The 26651-nt window shown below is 42.8% G+C and overlaps 1 protein-coding gene across 12 annotated transcripts in view; it reads right to left on the bottom strand.

The window, feature by feature from the left end:
* The window catches only part of SFI1 (SFI1 centrin binding protein), a 132600-nt gene that overhangs the window by 34007 nt on the left and 71942 nt on the right, over positions 1 to 26651 (bottom strand). For all 12 annotated transcript variants that reach the window (XR_011646530.1, XR_011646531.1, XR_009181886.1 and 9 more), the window contains 5 exons: positions 25999 to 26093; positions 18521 to 18638; positions 16371 to 16473; positions 3756 to 3912; positions 1193 to 1354 (listed from right to left, as the gene is read on the bottom strand). Coding sequence is in view for 6 of the 12 variants with exons in the window: in XM_058281691.2 (XP_058137674.1) it covers positions 1193 to 1354; positions 3756 to 3912; positions 16371 to 16473; positions 18521 to 18638; positions 25999 to 26093 (635 nt within the window). In the remaining 6 variants the exon portion in view is untranslated. The remainder of the gene's footprint in view (positions 1 to 1192; positions 1355 to 3755; positions 3913 to 16370; positions 16474 to 18520; positions 18639 to 25998; positions 26094 to 26651) is intronic.

Below are 26651 nucleotides of genomic sequence, written 5' to 3'. Positions count from 1 at the left end.
CTATACCTGTATAAATGTCTTTCCTTCAGCCGGAAATGCCCTTCCCAACTTCTCTGCTGGGTGTACTTGTCACCCCCTAAGACTTGACTTCAGCCCAAACATTTCACCTCCTTGACTGAATCTCCATCTAACCTCTCAGGGGACTCAATACAAAACCTTTCTGAAAGCACCAAATTGTAAAGATCCATTTTTAAGTCTCCTTCCCCCACTAGACAATTAACAGTTAGTTTTTGAGCTTCCCCGGATCCCAGAACCTCAGAAGGAGTTTTGCATAAAGTAAGAGCTTGGTAAACAAACGAATGTGTGAACAAAAACCCAGGGCAGTAGAAGTCCTTGTTATTGGGCACGAATTGTGATGGGGGCCATGATGAAGAATATGTGAGGCAGAGTGAAAGGCCTGGGTTTAAGAAATTTTTGGGGAGCAGGTGTAGCTCAAGTGGTTGAGCATCTGCTTCCCACGTATGAGGTCCCGGGTTCAATCCTCAGTACCTCCTAAAAACAAATGAAAAAATCAGCTCTCACGGGGATGCAGATGCAGCTCAGTGGTTCAGGAACTGCTTCCCATGTATAAGGTCCGGATTCATTCCTTGAAACCTCCTTAAAAAAAAAAAAAAAAAATTCTGGCTCTGCCAGACTTACTGAGACAATGGATTTGAAAATTACTTGACCCCCACATATATTTCCTCACCTATAAAAGGGAGACAGTGACACCTTACTCAACAGGTTGCTATGAAAACAGAGGAGATAAGGCATAATGTCTTCACACAGTAGAAGCTCAATAAATGGCACTACTGTCACAGTGAGAGTGCCCCCAAGAAACAACAGCCGTGGTGACTTCCACCCCCTGCGTGGGTAGAGAAAAGCAATGAAATGGTAATGCAAAATTGAAAACTGCAACTACATTTGAGGGGGAGGAAGGGAATGCTATTAGGAAGGGCAGTGTACTTGTAATAGTCTATTTCTTGGGCTGGGGATGGGTACATAGGTGTCCATTTTATTATGATTCTTTAAAGTATTACACATGATCTTATGTGTACATATTCCCAAATGAACACATTTTTTTTTGGAAAGTTCTCAGGCATTCAAGATTGTTTTAAGTTGTTCAGTAGCTAGTTCCCACCTATCACGTGACTCTTTTTTTCCAGGCTCTCCCAGGTAAGGCTGGGGAGGGCAGAGAGGCTGAAAAGGATACAGTGCTTCCAGTGGGTGAAGGCCCGCCGCAGCGCCAGCCTCTGGGCCAGCATCTCCACCCGTGAGAGGCGGGTGTACAGGCTCTCCCTCCTCGCCAGGGCCCGCCGCCAATCACAGAAGCATGTCCAGAGCACGGTGACATGGTGGAATCGCTCGGCCGTCGCTGAACAGAGAAAATCCCTTAAGTGCTGCCCTCCCAAGGCTGGGGCATCAACTGGAAGCATCTTTAAGACCAGCCGAACCTCATGACTGGCAGAGAACAGGAATCCAAGGCTGTTCTCACACAGAATCCTTAAATAAAACCTTTTGAAAATACTAGATCGTCATTAGGAACTCCTTAGCTATGTATATAGCTCCTCTCTCCAAGGAAAGAGAAAAGGCCTGAGGTTTTAGGGAGAGGGAAGCTATATCAGTTATGTCCAAAGGTTGAGGCTTCTAACGAGCTTCTAAGAGGAGCAGTGGTAACCGCTGCTTTCCAAAAGGACTTTTTTGGTTTTTGTTTTTTTTAACTTTTGCCTCTGTACCGATGTCTCCAGATAGGACTCGGGTTGAATCGATGACGCACAACTCAGGCGACATGCCAGCCAAGGTTTTTTTGGGCTTTCAGCTAAGCTGACCCTGGCTGCCAGCTCTGTCTGCCTTTTAATTCTAATCAGCTAATGGCCTGTGAGCTGAAGCCCAGGCGGTGGAAGGCGTCAGCCCTGGGATTAGAATAATGGAAGAGGGACGTGCTTTAGTCTCTAGCTCGTCATGCTCGAAAGCTCAGCACCTTCACCCTCCAGGTCTGGGCAGCTGGAAGACTGGTCCCCTGCCACCATCCTCAAATGGACACATTCACACTCTCCCCAGAGACGGGGTTGGCAGCCTGGAGATTTCTGCAGTGGGGCTTGGGTGAAAGTGGCGAGCCTGACCCAGGCTGCGGGTAGCACCGAGCTTGACTCACAAAGCACAGACATGTCCCTTCGTGTCATTACTTCCAAACGTGGACTGGGGTTTACTAAACCATGAGAATAGCGTCCAAAAAATTGGACATCATAAATCATATGCGTTTGCATAACAGAAACAATCCAAATGTCTATCAATAGAATAGCTAAGTAAATTAAAGTAAGCCTTCCTACACAATAGGGGCAATCGTTACAAAGCAATGTTTAGTAATTAGCAGCATTAATATGGGGGTATGATTGTGGTTGAAAGGGAAAGTTTAGGGTCATGTCTGTCACGAGAATGGAAGCAAAAGGATGAAACAAGGGACTGTATTGCAGAGGGAAATCTGCAGTGGATGATGAGTGCAGTTAATAATACAAATAAAGGGAAACTGACTTTGGCCCAGTGGTTAGGGCGTCCGTCTACCACATGGGAGGTCCGCGGTTCAAGCCCCGGGCCTCCTTGACCCGTGTGGAGCTGGCCCATGCGCAGTGCTGATGCCTCGCAAGGAGTGCCCTGCCACACAGGGGTGTCCCCCGCGTAGGAGAGCCCCACGCGCAAGGAGTGCACCCATAGGGAGAGCCGCCCAGCGTGAAGGAGGGAGCAGCCTGCCGAGGAATGGCGCCGCCCACACTTCCCGTGCCGCTGACGACAACAGAAGCGGACAAAGAAACAAGACGCAGCAAAAAGACACAGAAAACAGACAACCGGGGGAGGAGAGGGGAATTAAATAAATAAAAATAAATCTTAAAAAAAAAAAATAATAATAATACAAATAAAAGAATGTTCTGCCATGAATCAGAACAGATGTGTGTAAAAATTACAAGATGTTAATAATAGGGTGGTATTTAGGCAAATATACATCTAAAGCAAACTATGGACTGTAGTGAATAGTAATATATTAATATTTTTTCGATTGCAAAAAAAAAAGAGAATTATCTTAAGTGACAGAAACCAGATACAAAGTACTGTATACAGTCAGACCCCCGTTTATATAAATTGTAAATATAAACAAACTTATAGACATGGAATTAGATTAGCGGTTATATATGGCAGGAGAAGGATAGAGGGATTGAGAAGTGACTGTAGAGGGGTAGTGGTTTTTCTTTCTGAAGGCATGAAATGCTCTAATACTGATTGTGGTGATGAATGCACAACTCTATATCAAAGCCAATGGATGTACATATTAGGTGGCTCATACGGTGCATGAGTCTATCTCAACAAAATTGCTTTAAACACACATACACACACACACATATACACACCAAAAAACAGAAAACCAAACCAAACAAGGACAACATTCCCTCAAAAAAAAACCCAAACCTTTATGAAAAATACTTAAAGACATAGAAAACTGTTGACTAGTGGTATGAAAAAAAACCATACAAAGTTGTATGTAGCACATGAATCGTAATAATCATAACACATGCAGCTTAATTAGATTAATTTATCCTGCTGGATCAATTATATGCATAGAACAAAAGAGGGAACTAAATGGGAATAAAGGATGATGGACTTTCTCATCAAGCTCCTTCTTCCAAAATTGGTGGTGTGATGTAGTTCTATCTCTTTTTAAGAAAGCATCACTGACAGCGGGGGAGTGGAAACTCCATCTCAAGACCCAGGAACGTCCCGCTCACCTTTCTGCTGCCTCCTCGTTCTGCGGAGTTGCAGATATTCCAGCCAGGCCTGCAGGGATCTCCGCTTTTGCCAGTGCTCCTGGTGTTCCTTGGCAGAGACCATTTTCTGTCTGTCCCTCTGGGCATTCAGGAGCTGTCCCCGCCACCGGGACCAAGCCTGAAAACCAGAGAAAAGCCAACAATCAAAGGAGAGACAGGAAACCAGAGGTGGAAGCACCGGTGAGGGGAGAGAGAACCAGACAGTGATACTTCCTGTAAAGACTAAGATCAGAAACTAGGAGGCGGCAATTCCCGAGCAGGAACATAAAGCTATGGAAATTTAGGGTGAAAGGATCGTTAAGTAAGGGCATTCTGTTTCCAGAAAGCCATTTTTGCCCCTGGATTAAAAAAAAAAAAAAAGGAGGAATAATAAAAATCAACGAGCAGCAAAGAAGCAGGAACTATCTGATCAGGGGTAGGTGAAGGTCTTCCCAAAGTGGGAAGGAGCCTCCTGCAAAGAAGCATACCTACAGGGAAAGTTCCTCACCGACGTGCACCTACGGACGTTGAGGGTCTACTAAAGGGTTCCCTGAAGAATGTCCGTAACACCTACCCCTAGGGAAGTCTCCATCCACACCCAGGGATGTGCAGACTCCAGTCTGAAGACTTCATATCTTCTTTTCTCAAACCTAGACTACCCCTTCCCCTTTCCGTCCTCTCAGTTGATTATCATTCTTCCTATTTCATGAATAAGAGAAAGGCAAGCAAAAGAGAACATCCTCAGGCTCTCACTGTTGCTCTGGATAAACTGTTCATCTTCTATGGAAAGCACCCCCCCCAACCTTCTCAAGTTTATCACTATATAACAATTATTCCTTCTTCATGACATTAGCAATGCAAATGAGCTATTATTTCTCCCATACTCCCTTCAGTCAAAAGTGGTGGGTGACTTCTGAGTGGATCCTGGACCAGACACTAAAATAGCAATAAAGGATATTCTTGGAACATTGGGGGATGTTTGAATGTGAACTGTCTACTGGTATTATCATATCAATATTAAATTTCTTGGGTATGATGCTGATATTGTGGCTACATTGAACAATGTCCGTATTCTTAGGAGATATAGGTTGAAGTATTTAGGATGAACTTTATGTCTGCAACTTTAAAGTGGTTCAGAAAAAAATAAGAAATAACTATATACTTAGAAAGAAAAGGTAGCGAGATGTTAACAAGTGGTTAAACTATGTGAAGTGTATACGGCGTGTACCTTTTCTGTAGGTTTGCTATTTGTCAAAAATAAAAAAGTTGGGGAAAAATGATTATCATCACAAAAATACTTCCTGAAAGGATAAAACTAGTGGTTCTCAAACAAAGGACCCAACACCCCTCTGCTTGGCCATCCAGTTGACAGGCTAGTTTTTTCCTTTCCTTCACTAAGTTCCTCAAAGGAAATATTTCTCTAATCTCTCTCCTCCCAGACTTTCTTGAACCCCACCCCAATAAGGCTTCCTGAACTTGCTCTTATCAAGCTCATCTGGGACATCCAGGTGGCTAAGTCCAAAGGTCATTGCAAGCCCTCACCTTCCTGGACCTAACAGCAGCAGCTGGCAGTGCCAATTGCTCCCCCAGGGTTCCAGGACACCTTCCCACCCCTCCTAGGCTCCCTCTGCTGAGTCCTGCTTCTCACCTCCTAGCGTTCAGTTCTACCCCTTTGTGCTTTCTTTTTGCCTCATGACTTTAAATACCATCTGCGTGCTGAGGACCCTCAAATTCACGTGTCCATACGTAGACGTTTTGAGTACCTTGACTGTAAATGTGTGGAACTGGATAGAGTTCATGGTAACACATTATAGTGAGTAGCACCTGGTTTATAAATGGGATTGTGGCTGAAAAGGGTAGGCTGGGGATGTAAATGTCAATTGAAAGAAATTAGAGGATAATCTAGGGACTGAATAACAGTGAACCCAGAGGTGGATGAGAATTGGGGTTAATAGTGCATGAGAATGTCCTGTGAACTAGAACGGATGTACTAATGCAGGGTGGTGGGAATGGGGAAATGCAATTAATGTAACCTATGGACTTTGGTTAACTGCAATACTGTAATATTCTTGTACCAATGCCAAAGACGTACAGTATTAATAAGGGGGGTATGGAAAAATATGTCAAATATACGCTATGGACTATAGTTAGCACTAACAGTCGAAATTATCTCACAACCTGTAACAAATGTTCCACAATGGTATGGTGTGTTGGTGAAGGGTTGCTGTATGGGAATTCCACATGTGTGCGTGATTGTTTTGTAAGTTCACAACTTCTGTAATTAAAAAAAACCCATATATATATAAATTTCACACGTCCAGTCTGGACCGCAGCTCAGGACTCCACATGCATAGCAACTGCCTCGCTGCCCTCCCTTCACGCATATTCAAAAGGTCTGTCAAGCTGACGAGGTTCAGAATGGAGCTCCCCCTATGCCGTCCCCACAAATCTTCTTCTCCCACCCCTCCCTCCATCCTTCCCTGTTTCAGAAAATGGCAACTCTGTTGCCCCAGTGGCTGAAGCCAAAAATCTGGGAGTCATCTTGGACTTTTTCTCTTGAACCTCACATTTACCCTGTTAGTAAATACTGTTGGTTAGCACCTTAAAAATATATCCAGAATCCAACCACCATGTTGTTATCATCCTTGTTCAAAACCTTCCTTGGGAGGTCCAGGGTTCAAACTCAGGGCCTCTTGACCCGTGTGGAGCTGGCGCATGCGCAGTGCTGATGCGCGCATGGAGTGCCGCGCCACGCAGGGTGTGCCCCGTGTAGGGGAGCCCTGGTGCCGCTGACAAGAAGGTAAACGGACACAGAAGAACACAGAGCGAATGGACAGAGAGCAGACAATTGGGGGGGGGGAGAAATAAAAAATAAATCTTTAAAAAAGAACAACCTTCCCTGGAATTTTGCAACAGTTTTTTTTTAAAGTCATTTGACTATTTTTTTATTTTTAAAAGACCCCCCTCCCACCCCCCCAGCAGATGACTCTGGAGTACAGGGCCATGTCAGTTGGCCCTACTTTGGAGTTTGTGTTCCTGAGTGTGATGGAGTTGGACTCAGATATGACCTTTCTATACATGCCTCTTCTGTTACTTTTACTGGACCTGTGGTTGGCGTTTTGGTTGGTGTATACTCAGGAGACCAGAATCTCTGGACTGTCCATGTGACGGCCAGGTCCTGGGCCTCAGCAGACTTGTGGCACCTATCCTCTGGTTTCTTGGACTTACCCTGGCCAGCTGACAGGGAGGTGAAGAGGGTCAACCACCACACCAGGAAGCCGAGAGTGCCTACAGCTATAAGCAGGAGAATTGCATCCATCATCCATGTGGAATCTAAGCCCCCTCTTGATGTTGAGGGGGGCTAGAAATAAACATCCCAGGGTCCACCAGATAGAGGAATAGAGTATGGACCAGAGTGGACTTACTGGTGTTCTGCTGGGGAACTACTGTGATTAGTAAGGGAAGAAATTGTAGTAGTGATGTGGAGAGGGTGGCCCCAGTGGCTGCTGATAGTAGGAATACGGAAGAAGAGATATGGTGCGGGGGCACTTTCAGGATTTGGAGTTGTCCTGGTGGTGCTGCAGGGACAGATGCTGGACGTTGTGTGTTCTGCTGGGGCCCACTGTGTGGACTGGGGGAGAGTGTGGACTAGAATGTGGACCACTGTCCATGGGCTGCAGCAGTGCTCCAGAATATATTCGCCAGGTGCAGTGGATGTGCCGCGATGATGGAAGAGGTTATTGATGTGTGGGGGGGGGTATATTGGAACCTCATATTTTTTTAATGTAACATTAAAAGAAAATAAAGGAGAATAAAAAAAAAAAGACACCCCGCCACTGTCTGCTCTCTGTGTCCATTTGCTGTGTGTTCTTCTGTGACCACTTGCATTCTTGTCAGCATCACCAAGAACCCATGTGTCTTTTTATTGTGTCAGCTGTGTGCAGCGCCACTTCTGGCAGGCTGCGCTTTTGGTTTTTTCGTGCAAGGTGGCTCTTTTTGTGGGGCACATTCCTCCATGGGGGGCTCCCCTACACGGGGGACACCCCCTGCGTGGCACGGCACTCCTTGTGCACATCAGCATTGTGTGTGGGCCAGCTCACCACACAGGTCAGGAGGCCTGGGCTTGATCCCTGGACCCGCCATGTGGTGGGTGGATATTCTAGCAGTTGAGCCAAATCTGCTTCCTGCAATAGCTTCTTAATGCTTTCTCTCTGGCTTTATCCTTGGCCTTCTTTCGTCTATATATTTTTTTAATTCAATGGCCAGAGTGGACCTTTCTGGTTTGCTTTGGTTATGTCACTTGAATATTACTTTTTTTTTTTTTTCACAGAACAATTTCTCTCCCCCACCTTTTTACTCTTTCGTGTTGCTGATTTGGAGAAACCAGGTCACTTATCCTATAAAATCTAAAATGTTTTAGAGTTGGCTAGTTGTCCCCTTAAAGTTCCTTGTCTAACTTGTTCCTCTGACCCCCATGTGTCCTATAAATTGATTGGTTCATGTTAGGCTTGGGTAGTGTCACGTTCGATTTTCTAGGCATGTGTGGTTGCTGGTATCCTGTCACATTACATCATAAGGAACAGCACGCCTGCTGTCACAGTTTATAATGCAAAGGTGGTTCAGTGGCTTCAGATGGCACCAGCCTGAACCCACCAAGACATTTCTCCACCATCCTTCAGCTGGTGACTGTCCTACATCCAGTTCTTCACTGGGATGGCAAAGCGGCAAATTTCAGGTTCTAGTATTTCTTCTGCATCTATTAACTGCAGTTCTTCTATAAAGAAGCCTTCTCTTTCTCACTGGCCCTGATTCTGGGATAGTTTGTGGGACATCCAGGGTAGATTCTTGATTTTTGCATTCATTAATTTTTTTTTTTCCATTTATTTTCAAGGAATTACGTTACTACCTTAACAACCTAACATCATGGCCAATGAGTTCCTTTATCATTATGAATGCATAGGTTTTTATTCACTTGCTATGTTTTCATTGCCCTATAATCATAATTCTTTTCAATGCTCAAAATGTTCTTTCTTAAGCCAATTTGGGAGCCCTTTCAAATTACTCTAGAATCCTTCTGACACAACCCCTCTAGTTTTTGTAACTTTCCTCACTTCAAAGCACATGACGTCATGGACTTTCCTTGTCTACTTCCTGCCCCAGACCTGGAATCAGTCATTTCTCCCAAGAGCCGTGAGTCCTTTCATTGGAAAATGGGTGGACACCCTAAGTTGGGCACTATTACTAAGGCTGTTCACTCCTACTCTTACCACTGCTTCTAAATGTTTTCAGTTAATAGAACTTGAAACACAGTTTTTTAAGGTAAAAAAAAAAAATCATATAGCCATGCTGGCATTTACATCTCAAATTTAAGATTATGGGATGTTGATTTAATTTCTGTGAGTTTATATTTATCTTTTCTTTCACAATGAACATCATGATTCCTAAGGATATTCCAGAGTGACTCATTTGCTAGATGTCACACTGTAGCGGTAATAGTTTGAACACACAAATTCCAAACCTGCTACTAACAATAAGATTACTGAAGGCAGTTTTAGATTTCTTAGGAGTTCTTTGTGCCCTTAGAATCCATCCCACTGAGAATGAACAGGCAGTTTATTGTATTTTAAAGTTACTTGAAGTGATTATTTTCTCTGTGGAGTTATTGCCACAAATTTGATATGTTTGTTTCAGTGTGTTTTAAAATTCTGGAATTTTAAACATTGCCTTTTTCCTTTCTGATTTATAGGTAAAATATTTTCATGGTTCCAAAGTTAAAACTGTGTAACAAAGTAAATTCACAGAAAGTCCTTTTTTCTACCCTACTCCTTCCCTCCCCCTAAAGGTAACCATTTTCTCTCAGATTTTGGCTTATTCTTCTATTATTTTTTCTTGAAAATATAATCAAACACATACACATGTGCATTCCTATATCTCCCTCTTTCTCCTGCCCACAAGGCAGCACACCATGAACCAGGAGATCCTTTTAAGAGTGAGGTGCAATCAAATCACTCCTGTTCAAAGCCAGCAGTTCCCCTGCTCCCTTGGGGTAAGAGCCAAAGCCTTTATGTGGTGCCACCTGCAAGGCTAGAGTCTGGGGTTCCCTGTTACCTTGTGCCCTCGGCACACGTACTCTCCCCCTAATCACAAAATATGTCAGGTTCAGGGAAGGGCAGACTCTATTATGTAAGTCTGATATTTCTGCAACCTAAAGTACGAAGTCCATGTAGTCTAATAAAACTCCTAGGAGACTTGTTTTTTTTTAAATGAGGCACTGGGGATTGAACCCAGGACCTTGTATATGGGAAGCAGGTGCTTAACCACTGAGCTATACCACCTCCCTCCAGTAAGCTTTTTGAGGAACTTGACAAGCTGACCCTAAAACGTAAGTACAATAACCAACACCATTTTTTAAAAAAGAACTGGAATAGGGAAGACCTTTCCTAACTGGATATAAACACTAAGAGCTCGAGAAGGAGTCAGTCAGAATTAGCTAGCACTGATTATGTCCATATTCCAAGCATTGATCTAAGCACATTATATGTAACATCACACTCAAACCTCCTAAGAACCCTATGAGAGGCACTATTATCATCTCTACTTTACAGATAAGAAATCTGAAGTACAGAGAGGTTAAGGAGTTCACTCAAAGGTACAAAGTGAATAGGTGATGGAGGCAGAATGTCCAGCTCAGTAGCCTGACTTAAGAACTCATAGTCTTGGGAAGCAGACGTGGCTCAAGTGATAAGCCCTCCGCCTACCACATGGGAGGACCCAGGTTCAATCCCTGGGACCTCCTGGTGAAAAAGAAAAGAAAGCATGTCTGCACGGCGAGCCAGTGCCCACGTGGTGAGACAAGTGCCCATGTGGGTGCCTATGTGGTAAGCCAAATGCCCACACAGTGAGCCAAGGGCCCATGCGAATGCCAGTGTGGTGAGCCAAGTGCCCATGTAGGTGCCTGTGTGGCGAGCCAAATGCCCACACGGTGAGCTGAGGGCCCACGCAAATGCCAGCGTGCTGAGCAGAGTGCTCGCACGGTAAGCCCGTGCCTGCATGGCGAGCCAAGTGCCCGCACAGTAAGCCAGTGCCCACACAAGTGAGTCATGCAGCAAAGTGATGACATAACAAAAGAGAGATGAAGGGGAAAGTCAAGGTGAAGCACGGCAGAGACCAGGAACTGAGGTGGCACAATTGACAGGGAACCTCTCTCCACATTAGAGGTCCCCAGGATCAAATCCTGGGAAATCCTAGAGGAGAAAGACAAGGAGAGAACACAAAGAGAGAAATAGATACAGAAGATCACAGCAAATGGACAAAGACAGCAAAAGCAGTGGGGCAAGAGAAGGGGAGGGGAAGAAAAATCTTTAAATTAAAAAAATAAACAAATGTATGCTCTTTCTGACCTGCTATATTGTATCAAAATTAAAAGTGTGGAATTGGCTCTGAAATAGACAAAATGGTCAGGTGAACAGAGAGCCTAGCAACAGACCCAATGGGACCTTGGTCAATAATGGAGGTAGATTACAAATCTGTATAAAAAAGTGAAGGGTAGGAAGCAGGTATAGCTAAAGTGGGTTGAGTGCCTGCTTCCCTTGTTCAAGGTCCTGGATTCAATCCCAAAAAAGGGGGGAAGGGTGAACTAATCAGTAAATAGTACAGAACCAATTAATTAACCATATAGAAAATGCTAAACCAAGATCCTTGTTTCACACAATATATAAAATTAAACCAGAGAGGATTAAACACCAAACCTTAAGATAAAAGAGTGCTAAATTAGCCTACACTGAAATGAGTAAGTCCTGTAAGAGAAAAATCACCATAAACAGTGAAAAAATCGAACATCAGGAAGAAACCTGTAACCCATATTACAGACAAAAGATTAGTAAACACAATCCACACAACATCTACAATCAGTGAAAGAAGTCAAACAACCCAATAGGAAAAAAAAAAAAAAAGAGCGCGCAAGGGGACTGTGCTGGTTTGGCATTGTTTATGAATTCCAAAAACAGATATTGGATTATGTTTTTAAACTGGTCTGTTCCTCTGGGTGTGAATAAATTATGACCAGGGTGGGGACTCAGAGAGAAACCATACCACAGAGAAGGGAGGCTGGAGTTTTGAGCTGGAGCCCAGGAAGTAAACACACGGGAGAGAGCAGAGCAGCTGAGCCCAGAAAGAACTGAGCCCCAGGGAGAGAGACAAAGCCTAGAGCGCCTGATAGTCTACAGCCAACAGTGTGGAGAGAAAAGAGCAGCTTAGTCCAGGAAGAAACGAGCCCCAGGAGAGACACAAGACTTATCCCATCCTACAGCTGCTACTGGAAGAAGCTGGGACCACTGAGCCTTAAGATGAAGAGGAAGGCTGAACATTGGCAGCCATCTTGCTCCAACACGTGGCAAAAGACTTTGGTGAGGGAAGTAATTTATGCTTTATAGCCTGGTAACTGTAAGCTTCTACCCCAAATAAATACCCTTTATGAAAGCCAACAGATTTCTGGTATTTTGCATCAGCACCCCTTTGGCTGACTAATACAGGGATGTAATCAAGAAATAAGCTCAAATTTAGAAATCCGAATGGCAAGTAGGCATCTAAAAAGATAACTGGCCTCCCTTGGAATTGGTGAAATACAAATCAAAGTAACAATGAGCTACCATTTAACACCTATCATACTGGTTTAAAACAAAACAAAACAAAACCAGTCAAATCTGGCAATGCAAAGCGCTGATGAGACTGTGAGAAATGGGAAGTGAACCATCAAGCACATAAACTGGCACAGCCCTGGAGAGCAACATGACCAGGAGGAAGAGAAGATGATCCTCTGACCTAGCCATTCCACTTTTAGAAGCCTGACCAGAGAAACCTGCAGACACTTGCACCAGGATATGCCTGAGAATGTTCTCTGTAGCACTCTTTGTAACTACAAAAGAGGAGAAATAATCGACAGTCTGTTGGTTGTAGGAATAAACTGTGCCTTATTCATATAATGGCAAAGCATATAGTTCATAGATCTCCATGTGACTGTGTGGATGAACCTCAAAATTAGCCTGTTGCATGAAAAAAGCATCCTGCAAAGTAAGCATACAGAATGACAACATTCGGGAAACGGACTTTGGCCCAGTGGTTAGGGCGTCCGTCTACCATATGGGAGGTCCGCGGTTCAAACCCCGGGCCTCCTTGACCCGTGTGGAGCTGGCCATGCGCAGTCCTGATGAGCGCAAGGAGTGCCGCGCCACGAAAGGGTGTCCCCCGCGTGGGGGAGCCCCACGCGCAAGGAGTGCGCCCGTGAGGAAAAGCCGCCCAGCGTGAAAAGAAAGAGCAGCCTGCCCAGGAATGGCGCCGCCCACACTTCCCGTGCCGCTGACAACAACAGAAGCGGACAAAGAAACAAGACGCAGCAAATAGACACCAAGAACAGACAACCAGGGGAGGGGGGGGAATTACATAAATAAATAAATCTTTAAAAAAAGAATGACAACATTCATCATGCTTATTCTTCCGAGATATGCATGCACACATTTTCACAAGGGAAAAAAGGAACATGGGAGAATGATGACACCATTATCAGGAGAGCTGCTATCTTTGAAGAGAAAGGTGGCAGAACGGATGAAGGGCAGGGCTTTAGCCATGTCCGTTACACAGTATTACTTAAAAACTATCTAGAGCAAATAAAATTAAAATGCCCTTTTCAATCTAGGAAATGAAACTTGGATATCTGTTAATGTTCTTATAAATGTTTTCTATTTTATATACCTCTATGTTGGAAACACATACGTTTAATGTTTTAAAATTTCACATCTCTCACCATGCCCAGCTCACAGAGATGTTTTAAGCATTAAGAGAAGTGACTTCAATGGGAGTTCTTGGCAGGCCCTATGGTGCTTCTCGGACACCAGGTATTGTTACTTATAAAACCAGGTTCTCACTTAGAGTCTTAGGTAATTTTTGGTCCATATTGGTATTATCTTGATGACTCACATTTCATTGGATTTGACTCTGAATGGCTTTTGGCTGTTTCTCTAAGTCAAATACAACCTCATAGCACAAAAACTGGCTATGACTGAAAAATATTCAATCCAATCTGTTGTTTGAGGGTACAGTTAGTGCAATTTATAGTATGTAAACTTATGTGACAATCACCTGTGCCCTGGTACTTAAACAAATCTACACATTCTGCTGCCAAAGGTGGAGATTACTGTGCTTACTGGTAGTTTTTGCATTAGATTCATGTTCATAAACAGGTGGGCAGAAAGAAACAAACCTTAGTTCTTCACCTCTAATATCTGATGCATACCCACTCTCTGAGAAAATCCAAGAGTACTGCTCTGACAGATGAAAAATATCCTTAGAGATGCAGAACTGGCAAACCAAACTACTTACATAATGGCTGCCATCTACCAGTGAACACGCAAACTGGAATAAACTACCTGTGTCTTATTCTGACATTTCTCTTCTTATGATAAATGTGGAAAAGATTATAAGGTACTTGGAGCTCCTAAATAATTAAATGTTTGGAAAAAGTAGATAAATACTACAAACAATAAAAATCAAAACAAGTTAAAAGGAGAAATACAAATGTCAAAATGCAAAAAAAAAAAAAAAAAAAGAAAAGGAAAATCTGTTGTCGCAAGCTTTGAAGACAACAGGAAGGGAGGAATTCTAAAGGTTGCAACAGTGCACAAGCAGACTGGATTTCCAGCCTCTCAAAGTGGCTACTGGAAAATCGCTCACACACTGTAGGCTGTAATTCATCAGTGATGGAATATCATTTCACCGCGCCCCTATGTTTACAGCATTTTCACACCCGTCGGGCCCATCTCCCACCCAAGGTTACAAGTCTAAAGGGACAGTGCAGCATGGTGGTGAAGAGCACGGCTCTCTGGTTTTTGGGCCGCATGGATCTAAATCCTGGCTCTGACCTCTGCTAAGTGTGGGGCCCTGATTCAAATGATCTAACCTTCCTAGATATTGGCTCCCTCAACAATAACGTGGGGTGAAAAGAACACCAATGTGATAGTATTATTATGACAAGTAAATCATAACGTGGGTAAGCCATTTACCCCTGCACTTATTAGCACAAGGAAGACCATGATAAATGCTACTTATAGCATTATCAGTATTATCAGTAATAGTAGCTCTTACTTCCCTGCTATTGCCTTAGAAGACCTGATGTATATTTAGCTCAGGGCTCAGCAAACCTTTTCTTAAGGGTCAGGGAAGGGAAGCAGACGTGGCTCAATTGACAGAGTGTCCGCCTACCATATGGAGGGTCCAGGGTTCGCTCTCCAGGGCCTCCTGACCCATGTGGTGAGCTGGCCCACGCACAGTGCTGCCAGTGCTGTGCCACACAGGGGTGCCCCCACATAGGAGTGCCCCATGCGCAAGGAGTGCACCCTGCAAGGAGAGTCGCCCCGCATGAAAAAAAGCACAGCCTGCCAAGGAGTGGCGCTGCACACACGGAGAGCTGACGCGGCAAGACAACGCAACAAAAAGAGACACGGATTCCCAGTGCTGCGGATAATGCAAGCAGATGCAGAAGAACACACAGCTAATGGACACAGAGAGCAGGCAATGGGGGTGAAGGGGAGAGAAATAAATAAAATAAATCTTTAAAAAAAAAAGTCCTTACAACTTAAGGAAAAAAAGTGATTTGCTTAAAAAAAAGGGGGGGGGGGGGGTCAGAGAAGTATTTTAGGCTTTGCAGACCATACGGTCTCTGTTGCAACTACTCAACTCTGTCCTTTTGCTGCCGAAAAGCAGCCATGGTCAAAACGTCAACCAATAGATGCAGCTGTGTCCCAATAAAACTTTATTTACAAAAACAGACAGCAAGCCAGCATTGGCCTATGAGCCAGAGTTTGTCAATCTAGAGACAATTGTTTATGGTATTGCATGTGATCTGCATATGCTTATGTGGACTGTGAGATATATTTTAAAGTTAAAGAGATATTATTCCTACATTCAGTAACAGGCACTTCTTTAATTTTTCCTCTCCCCTGTTCTATTCTCTCTGAGTGACCCAGCAGCACAAAAAAGTGACAGAAATCCAGAGTATACCAAAGGCTGCAGGATAGCGTCACCAAATCATATTCTTGGTGTAGGCCTTAGGCCTTTATAAATGACCAAAAGTTAGTAGCTTACCCAAAAGAAACTTCTAAGACCAGCAAAACAATAAGGAACAAGAAACCAGGTTTTCATTGCGGTCTTGGTTTCTTTTCTGCTCTCATTCTTTTCTAATTTGCTATAGGAAATCAGTGCTGAGGATGCACGAGTATACTGCTGTTTCCTTAAACCGGCTTGTAACTCATTCATAAATCCCTGTCCAGCTCCACAATTACAAGAAGCTCAGTAAAAACCGTTGGTAATCGCGTCTAGGACAAGGCTCTGCAGAGTCCTCAGAGCAGCCCGTGTCTCTAGAAGAGCCCCGCCTTCCGCATTGCTTCTGCATCACCCACCCCAGTCCGAGCTGCTGCAAGGGCGAAGCCAGGAGGCAGCCGCTTGGCCCCTGGCTTCCTGCCTGGGAGCCCAATGCGGCCCTCTGCGAGTGGGGGGCTTTACTACACGCGGCGAGAGGACCCCGAAACCAGAGGCTGCTGGACTCACCTGCAGCTGGAGGGCCAAGGCCCTGTGCTTCACCGCTGAGACGTGGAGGGCACGGCCCACGCGGACCCACCCCAGTCGCCGCCTCCACGCACTCCACCACATCCTGCCAAAGAGCACATCGAAAACCGAGCTGGTCAGCAAACAAGCCATCTGGGAAAGAGAAAGGCGGCAGGGCCCCAGGCCCTCTGCTTGAGTCCCCCCGCTGCGTGGGCGCTGTTTTGGAATCAGGGGTTCTTAATCAGGGGTCCGCGTACCCCCAAGGGTGAGCTTGAATTGAAAACGCAAAAAGACATTATTCTTGTGGGGATGTGGTGCAGGTGTGATATGTTTATTAAACAATACACAGTATAGTGTGGACTCACTAAGGGGTCTGTGGATTTCACCTAGCAAAGGGGTCCGTGGAACAGAAAAGATTAACAACCCCTGCTCTAAATGGATGTCTGTTAGATTCACTGCTGAAAACAAAAATCATCAAGGCACAATCCTAGAGCTGCCACGTTCGGGTTGCAAGTGGATGTTTCCTAAGTTCAGGTTCGCCTGAGAAGCTACTGACATGCTGTCTGGTCTACACGGTTTTGTAAAAAATATGGAAATTACTGCCAATATTTAAAAGTCGAGAGGTATCATGAAATAATCTGCAAAATCTGCAGCCCTGGAAACGAGGGGCTGGGTCAACCAGTGGCCTCTAGCTTCCCAGTCTCAATGGATGCCCCCGTTCCTGCTGTCCTGCCTGGGATTCCAGATTGGTCTTGGTTTTTTTTCTGCCCTCTTTATTTTCTAATTCACTACAGGAAAACAGCAACGAGGAAATGAGGGTCTGTGACCTGTTCTTTTTTTAAATACCCACTTTTCTCAGTCGCTCTAACACACAAATCTCTCTCTCTTTCCTCCTAACTCGGCCAGGCTTACCTGCACCACTCACTCCAAAAATTCAAACGGAAGCACCTTATTACTTATCTTTTTAAGCACTTAGGGAATTATAAGTTCCCTGAATGCAGCCCCAGCACCCAATATGGTACCAGGAATACTTTGATCTCTAATAAATATGCACTGAATAAATGAATTTGTTATATAAAAATATCTCCAAGAGACTCTAGGAGAATTGCATGCTTATTAAGTGTTCAGAAATAGTTGCTGGGTAAATTTAAATTCCTTCATTCCACCATTCCTTTCTCCCTCCCTCCCCTCTCCTTCCTCCCCTCCCTTACTCCTTTTCCCCTTTCCTCTCCCTCCCCTTCTCTTCCTTCCTTCCTTCCATTCATTCATTCATTCATTTTTTAGAGGTACCAGGGAATGAACCCAGGACCTTGTACATGGGAAGCAGGCACTTAACCCCTGAGCTATACCCACTCCCTAACTTCTCAACTTCTTTATTTTTAATGCCGGTGTTCTGGCCACCATGCTAAATACTTAACAGATATTACCTCATCTATTCTCCATAACAACACTGAAAGAGACACAGGGCTGTGACTTTTCAGAGGTGAGGAAAGTGAGACATGGAGAGATGACATGACCCAGTGATAAATGTTAGAACAGGGGTTCAAACCCAAGGCAGTCCAGCTGCACAGCCTCTGCTCTTGTGCATACAATATGCAGAGCCGAGCTCTTGGGCACTGGACATGAGCCTTTAATATTCTGCCATTCAGGACATCAGAGGACCGCTACAGACAACGGACAGGGGAATCAATCCCACTCTAAAGCAGCTCGTTGTCACACACATCTGGCTTTGGAAGTGGGCTATCTCTTGTTCCTCCAGGGATTTGGCAGTGCTGATGAGACGCAGGGCAGGGCTGCAATTAAGAGCGGGGGTCTTGAGCACTGGAAAGATGGGTGGGTGAGCCCTAGCTGGCTTTCCTAACTGCAATAAGTGTGTGCTGAGGCAAGTTACTCAACCTTTCTGAGCCTTAGTCTCCTAATCTGCTCAGTAACAGTACTTTGTTCATCGTTTATGGCAGTGATTAAACGAGATACTTTATGTAAAAAAATGAGCACACCCATGCAAAATTAACATGGGGTTTATAACACAGCAATTGACTGTGTAATAGCCTGGCCGTACAGCTGACCAATTTATCAATAAATACTTGCTAGGTATTAATGATGTTTGAAGCATTATTTTAAGGTGGGTTTTAATGCTGCGCTACAACACTTACCACAGGATACTCCGCTGCCTGAACTCCAGGGCGGTGGCCTGCATCTGAAGTTTGGTCCTGCCAACAACCACGTAGATCAACCAGGACTTCCAGGCCCAGCGCATCTTTTGCTTTGCATCTAGATCCGCAAAAGAGATTTTTAAAGGGGTGGGGGAGAGGAGCAGAATTACCCTGGGTTATGATAAAAACTCAAGTGTGCTCTCTGTGCTCATCCCTTCTTTGACTATCTAAAGTCCTCCGCAGTCTTCAAGCGCCCCCTGCTGGGAAAGCTGAAAAGCAGTACAAAGCAATAATGAAGACAGCTTGTATGGGTGAACGTACTGACAAAACATTTAAAGGAGAAACAATACACTGTACCATTCAGAAATCCTTTATTTAAAAAGTCCTTATTTTTCAGAGGTATATTCTGAAATATTTTACAGATAAAATAATGTGAATACAAGAAGCAGAAAAGTGAGAGGGGATATAGAGGAAATGAGACTGGCTGTGAGTTGACAACTGTTGGAGTTGGGTGATGGGTACATGGAGATTCCATGTACTATCTATTTTGTATATACTTAAAATTTTCTATAATATAAAGTAAAAGAAGACATGTATAAAACTTGTTGTTTGAAACAGTAATTGTAAAGTAGAATAAGCAAGACAAAAGGAAGTGATGCATTTGTTTGGGAAACAGAATAAAAGGGCCCATTAGTGACCCTAGAAGAAAGAATTTATGGGAGATGCAAAGGTCCACTGGTCTCTATTTGCAGCAAATTCCATTTCCATTATAAAATTCACCACTAATGAAGAACATTTCTTTCCTTTTCTTTTTAGAACACAAAGGTGAAAGCAAAATTATGTAAACCATTTTCAGGATACTCTCCAAAATGTGTCAGCAGGACTACAACAATACTTTATATTTCATAGAAGTTGACAAGTCAAATCAAAATAAGAAGGTGAGGAAACGGACTTTGGCCCAGTGGTTAGGGCATCCGTCTACCATATGGGAGGTCCGCGGTTCAAACCCCGGGCCTCCTCGACCCGTGTGGAGCTGGCCAGGCGCAGTGCTGATGCGCGCAAGGAGTGCCGTGCCACGCAAGGGTGTCCCCCGCGTGGGGGAGCCCCACGCGCAAGGAGTGCGCCCGTGAGGACAGCCGCCCAGCGTGAAAAGAAAGTGCAGCCTGCCCAGGAATGGCGCCGCCCACACTTCCTGTGCCGCTGATGACAACAGAAGCGGACAAAGAAACAAAAGCAGACAAAGAAACAAGACGCAACAAATAGACACCAAGAACAGACAACCAGGGGAGGGGGGGGAATTAAATAAATAAATAAATAAATCTTTAAAAAAAAAAAATAAGAAGGTGAGTTTTAAATACGGCTTCCTCGGGCCTATGCAGACCTCAGGGTATTAGAGCATCGCAGTTAATGAGGATAGGATGGTGCTGTGGTTTACAGTGTGAGATCCTGAGTCAGACAAGCTGAGTTTGAATACTGCCCCTGTCATCGATTAGCTAAGACAACTAGCACAAGTTCCTCATCTGTAAAATCATACCTCCTTAGAGCTATGTACATTGTAGAAAATAACTGAGATAATCTAAAAAATTGTCTCTGATAAATGTTAATGGTTCTTTTCTGAGTGTGGAACCCAGGAATCTGCATGAACCAACTTCCCCACGATTCCGAGAACCACGCTCCTAGAAGGTCCAGAAAGTATTTGATAGGGCAAGAGTGAATGACTCACTTGCCTCAAACAGCTGTCACACGTCTGAAGGAATTCATTTAGTCTTAAACATGCAAGTGACTTTTCCTTTCTCCTCAGCAATACAGCTGTATTCATTGTAACGATAAGTAACCATATAAGAATACACATTGCCTTCAAGGTATATATGGAACATTCACAAGACAGAACACGTTCTGGGTCATAAAAGCAATCTTAAATTTAAAAGAACTAAATCATACTAAGTCTTCTTCTCTGATCACCACGGAAAAAGTTAGAAATCAATAACAGAAAGATACTGCACACTGCCCCAAATGTTAAAAAATTAAAACAACACACTTCTAAATAATCTATGGGGCAAGAGGAAGTCTGAAGAGAAATTAGAAAATATTTTTTACTAAAGAGGAATGGAAAACAACATATCAAAATTTGTGGGATGCAATTAAAGCAGTGCTTAAAAGGAAATTTATAGCAGTAAATAGTTGTTAGAAAAAAGGGAAGTTGTCAAATCAGTAATACCTGCTTGTACCTTAAGAAACTAGAAAAAGCAAATTAAAGCCAAAGATTGCAGAAGCAAGATAATAAAGATAATAGGTGTAGAAATCAAGGAAATGGAAAACAGAAAAATAGAGAATATCGATGAATGCAAAAGCTGGTTATTTGAAAAGATTAATAAAATTGATAAAGTTCTTACTAGACTGACCAAGAATAAAAGAAAGAAGACACAAAGTTCCAATACCAGGAATGAAAGAGGAGCTGTCACTAGAGACTCTGCAAACATTAAAATTATAATAATGGAATTCTTCAAATGACTCTATGCCTATAAATTTGATATAACATTTGAAATGAACCAATTCTTTGAAAGACACAAACTATCAAAACTCACTCAAGAAGAAAGAGATAACCTAATAATCCTGTGTCTATTAAAGAACTTGAATTCAAAGTTAAAAAAGCCTCCAACAAAAAACACCAGACCTAGATGACTTCACCGATGAATTTTTAAAATCTCTTTCAGAAAATAGGACACATTTCCCAATTCATTTTATGAGGCTAGTATTACCCTGGTACCAAAATGAGAAAATGCTGTTGTATATAAAAAAAAACAACAGCCCAATGTTCCTCATGAACATAGATGCAAAAATCCTGAACAAAATATTAGCAAATTGAGTCCAGTTATATATAAAAAGATAATACAACACGACCAAGTGCAGTTTACCTAAGGAATGCAAGGTTGGCTGAATATTCAAAATCACTCAATATAATTCACCATATTAACAAACTAAAGAAGAAAAGTCACATGACAATCTCAATAGATGTTGAAAAAGCATTCAACAAAATTCAACATCCATTCATGATCAGAATGTTCAGACAACTAGGAACAGAAGAGAACGTCCTTAAACTGATAAAGAATCTACAAAAAAAACCTACAGTTAAGGTCATACTTAATGGTTAAAGATTGACTGCCTTCTCCTAAGATCAGGACCAAGGCAAGGATGGCTACTACCACCACTCCCACTCAGTATCACACTGGAGGCCCTAGCCAGTGCAATAAAACAACAAAAAGAATTTGCAAAGGAAGGAATAAAACTGTCTTTATTCACAGACAACATGATTACCTACACAGAAAATTCCATGGAATCTACAGAAAAGCTCCTAGAACTACTAAATGAGTTTGGCAAGTTTGCAGGATACAAGATGAATATGTAAAACTACAGGACTTTAAAGAAAACTTGGGGGAAAATCTTGTGACCTTAGGTTAGGCAGAGTTCTTAGATATGACAAAAAACACAATCTGGAAAAAAAAACATACAGAAAAAAATCATGCAGAAAACTAGGAATAGAGGAGAACTTTCTCAATATGATAAAGGGCACTTATGAAAAACCCATGGCAAACATCATACTCAATGAAAAGCTGAAAGCTTCCCCCTAAAATCAGGAACAAGATAAGGATGCCTGCTGTCACCACCATTCAACAATGTCCTAGAAGTCCCAGCCTGAGTAAGCAGGCAAGAAAAAGAAATAAAAGCCATCCAAATTGGAAAAGAAATAAAATTATCCCTATTCATAGAAGGCATGATCCTACGCACAGAAAATCCCAGAGTTCACAAGAAAGCTACTAGATTTAATAAATGACTTTAGCAAAGTTGCAGGGTGTAAGATAAACACACGAAGCTCAGTCATTTTTCTGTACACCATTAACGAACAATCTGAAAAAGAAATTAAGAAAACAATTCCATTTACAATACCATCTAAAAAATAAAATACCTAGGATTAAATTTTAACCAGGAAGGTGAAGGACATGCATACTGAAAACTATAAAACATTGCTGAAAGAAACTGAAGACCAAAATAAATGGCAAGACAGCCCATGTTCATGGGTTGGAAGAAATAATATTGTTAAGAAAGCAATACTGCTGGGGTTGCAGATGTAGCTCAAGCAGTTGAGCTCCTGTCTCTCACATGGGAGGTCCTGGGTTCACTTCCTGGTGCCTCCTAAAGAAGACAAACAATGAGCAGATATCAAGCAAAAACAAAAAGCAGACAAGGAGAAAAAACAATGAGCAGACAACAAGCAAAAACAAACAAGCAGGGAGTGGATGTGGCTCAATCAGTTAAGCACCCACCTCCCATATGGGAGATTCCAGGTTCAGTTCCCAGTGTCTCCTAAAAGAAAAAACAAGCTGGAAAAAAAAAAAAAAGCAGAGAATTGCAAACAACAAAGAGTGCAAACAATGAGAAAAAATGATGAGCAAACAGATAAGCTACAGGTGGGGATTTAAAAAAAAAAAAGAAAGCAATACTAGGAGTGGATGTGGCTCAAGCAGTTGAGTGCCTGCTTCCCACATGGGAAATCCTGGGTTCAGTGTCCAGTGCCTCCTAAAAATAAAGAAAACTACAACAAGTAAACAAACAGAAAAACCAACTCAGGGGAGCTGATGCGGCTCAGTGGTTGAGTGCCAGCTTCCCACATAAAAGATCCCAGCTCAATGCCTAGACGGTACCTCAAAAAAAAAAAAAAAAGCAATACTAACTAAAGCAACCTACAAATTCAATACAATCCCTATCAAAACTCCAGCAGGTTTCTTTTGCAGAAATGGGAAGGTCAATACTCAAATTCCTATAGAATGGCAAGGAACCCCAAATAGCCAAAAACAGCTTGAAAAACAAGAACAAACTTGAAGGACTCATATTTACTGATTTCAAAACTTACTACTAAACAACAATAATTAAAACAGTGTGGTACTGGCATTAAGGACAGACATATCAACTAATGGAATAGAACTGAAAGTTCAGAAATAAACTCACATATCTAAGACCTACTGATTTTTGACAAGAGTGTCAATTGAGAAAGAATACTCTATTCAACAAATGGTGCTAGGACAACTGGAAATCTACACGCAAAAGAATGAATTTGAACCCCTACCCCACACCATATACCAAGATTAATTCAAAATGGATCAATGACCTAAATAAAAGAGTTAATACTATAAAACTCTTACAAGAAAACATAAGCAATTATCTTTAGAACCTTGTATTAGGCAATGGATTCCTGGAGATTTACACCAAAAGCAAGAGCAATGAAAGAAAAATAGATAAATGGGGCTTCAACAAAATTAAAAACTTTTGTGAACCAAAGGACATTATCAAAAAAGTGACCTACAGAATGGGAGAAAATATTTAGAAACCAAATATTTGATAAGGGTTTAATATTTTAAAAATTTTAAAAACTCCTACAACTGAACAAAAAAAAGACAAGCAATTCTATTGAAAAATGGGCAAAGGGCTTGAACATACATTTCTCCAAAAAGAATATACAAAAAGTCAATAAGCACAAGAAAAGAGCTCAACATCATTAGCCATTAGAGAAATAAAAAGCAAAACTACAATGACATAACACTTCATACAAACAGAAAATAGCAAGTGTTGACAAGAATGTGGAGAAACAGGAACTCTCCTACACTGTTGGTGGGAATGGTAAATGGTGCAGCTGCTGTGGAAAATAACTTGGTGGTTCCTCAGAAAATTAAACATAGAATTAACATATGATCTAGCAATCCCACTTCTAGGTTTATACCCCAAACCTTGAAAGCAGGGCTCTATTAGATATTTGTACACCAATATTCATAGCAGCATTATTCACAATAGCCAAAAGGTGAAAACAACCCAAAGGTCCATTAATGGATAAATAAACAAAATGTGGTAAAACAAAACAAAACAAAAAAACATGCCATCTACCCTTAATGGAATATTATTCAGCCATAAAAAGAAATGAAGTTCTGATATATGTGATAACATGGATGAACCATGAAGACATCACATTGAGTGAAATAAGCCATACACAAAAGAACAGATACTGTATGATCCCAGTTATATGAAACAACTAGAACATGCAAATTCAGAGACAGAAAGCAGAATAGTGGTTACCAAGGCTGATGGGGTGGGGAAGAGGGGAGTCAATGTTTCAGCACAGAGTTTGTTTGGAGTGATAGAAAAGTTTTGGCAATGGATGATGGTGATGGTAGTAACACAACATTCTGAATATAAAGACACTGAATTATATGCCTGAAGGTGGTTAATATGGGAAATGTTATGTTGTACGTATGTTATCACAATTTAAAAAAAACTTTTAAAGTGGCATGTGTAAGAGCTTCTGGAACAAACAAGGCAAGGAAGAACCTGCCACGTGGGGGAGTTCAGGGAAAGCTACACAGAGCAGATGGCATTTAAAATAGGCCCGAAGGAGGAACTGCAGAGGGGAGAGGGAAAGTGCACACCTGGGATGGCAAGGGTGGAGGGTGGGTGGCAAAGCACAATGGGAGAAGAGACTCTGTAAGCCACAGCAGGGAGGGTTGATGTTATTCCATAAGCAAAAAGGAGTCGAACGCTTATGTAAAGGAGTGAGGGGCTCTTACCAGGGCTTATTACTCTTATACCTACGCATGCAATGAGAAAGGGGAGAAAATAGATGGAGGGAGATCAAGAGGTACTTAGAAGACTCTGGGGAAAAGATGAGGACTGACCACAGGTGGTGGCCGCAGAACTTGGGAAAAGAAAGCTGCAAGCGACACTTGAGAAGGCCATCTCAGAAAGTTAGATAACTGCGTGTTACGAGGCACGAGGGATGGATGAGCTGTTGCTAGGGAAGCTTCCCACTTGGATGGGGAAAGTAGGAGGAAGAATGGGTTGAAATGGTGGGAGAAGCAGGTAAGTCCTACTGTGACCTGCTGAGTTTGAGGAGCCTGCCCGACATTTCTGTGGAATGATAATACAGGCTGCGTCATTTCAAAACGCCATGCTTTTTTGCCCCTTAGACTTCACACCTGGGTTTCAAGGCTCACATCACAGAGAGAGCAGATGCTGAGCAGAGTTAAATTGGCCGTAGGATCACCAAGCAGCAACCTCAGCAGAGCAGATCAGAAGTGAGCCTCAGGTCACTTTGACAGAGGGCAGCAAGACAGAGAGAAGCACCAGGTACCATAGGGAAGTCACAGGAAGCACAATGCATCAGCGGGGCACAGAGAGCCAGTTCACGTAAAGTGTGGCTGAATGGGCTGCGAGTGCCAAAACTGTGCTGTACCGAGAAAACCACAGGGATCTGATCACGCAAAAGGTACCTGCTCAGAGAATTGCTCATTCTGGAAAACATGAAAGGGAACCAAACAAATCTTCCCTCAGACCTAAGGTTATTCTCTCTTGGAGGCAAAGAGCTTGTCCTTCTCCAGAGCTTCTGCAAAAGTACATTTGGGCACCTGCTTCTGAGGTGGACTTCCTTTTCTCACCGTATGCCTCGGCTCTCAGGTACTTGTTCCTCATCTCCCGCTGCTCATTCACAAACATCTTCCAGGTCTGGAACATCAGGTTGTACAAGTAGTATCTGAGGAGCCAAAAAAGCCAATGGTACTGCTTTAACACAAAACAGCAAAACTCCCAAATCCAATAATTTCTCTCTAAGGAGAAATTAACATGGAAATGTCTGACCCACAAATAGCCACATCTGCACCCTAAGCTAAAAGCTCATTTCCTACCACCACGGTGAAACCTATTCTCCTTGAGAGAGCGCGACTCTCCACACCTCCAGAATCACTGAGGAAGAAAAGGCTTGGTTTCTTCAGAAATGCCTTCACTTTCAGAATCCACATGGCCATGGCATTTAGGACAGTCACCTTTCAATCATTGTTTCCCATCCATACCATGTGAAAATGTCTTCTTTCTAGAGCTTTCTTTTCCTTTCTTTCTTGATACATACACCAAACATATTCAGACCTTCAAGCCCTCTGTATTTTCATGGCTCTGCTTCCTAAGACTTGATTTTATACTCTATTGGCTTAGAAGAGCTCATGTTTTATCTGAAATATTCATCGATGAGAACTTCTGCCTCAAAATTATCCTAAATAGAGAAGTGACTAGAATGAGAGTTAATGTCATTTTAAAG

The sequence above is a fragment of the Dasypus novemcinctus genome, chromosome 19 (assembly GCF_030445035.2).
Source record: "Dasypus novemcinctus isolate mDasNov1 chromosome 19, mDasNov1.1.hap2, whole genome shotgun sequence".
NCBI classification, from domain to species: domain Eukaryota; kingdom Metazoa; phylum Chordata; class Mammalia; order Cingulata; family Dasypodidae; genus Dasypus; species Dasypus novemcinctus.
The sequence above is the reverse complement of the archived record's forward strand: the minus strand, read 5'-3'. Positions and strand labels throughout refer to the sequence as shown.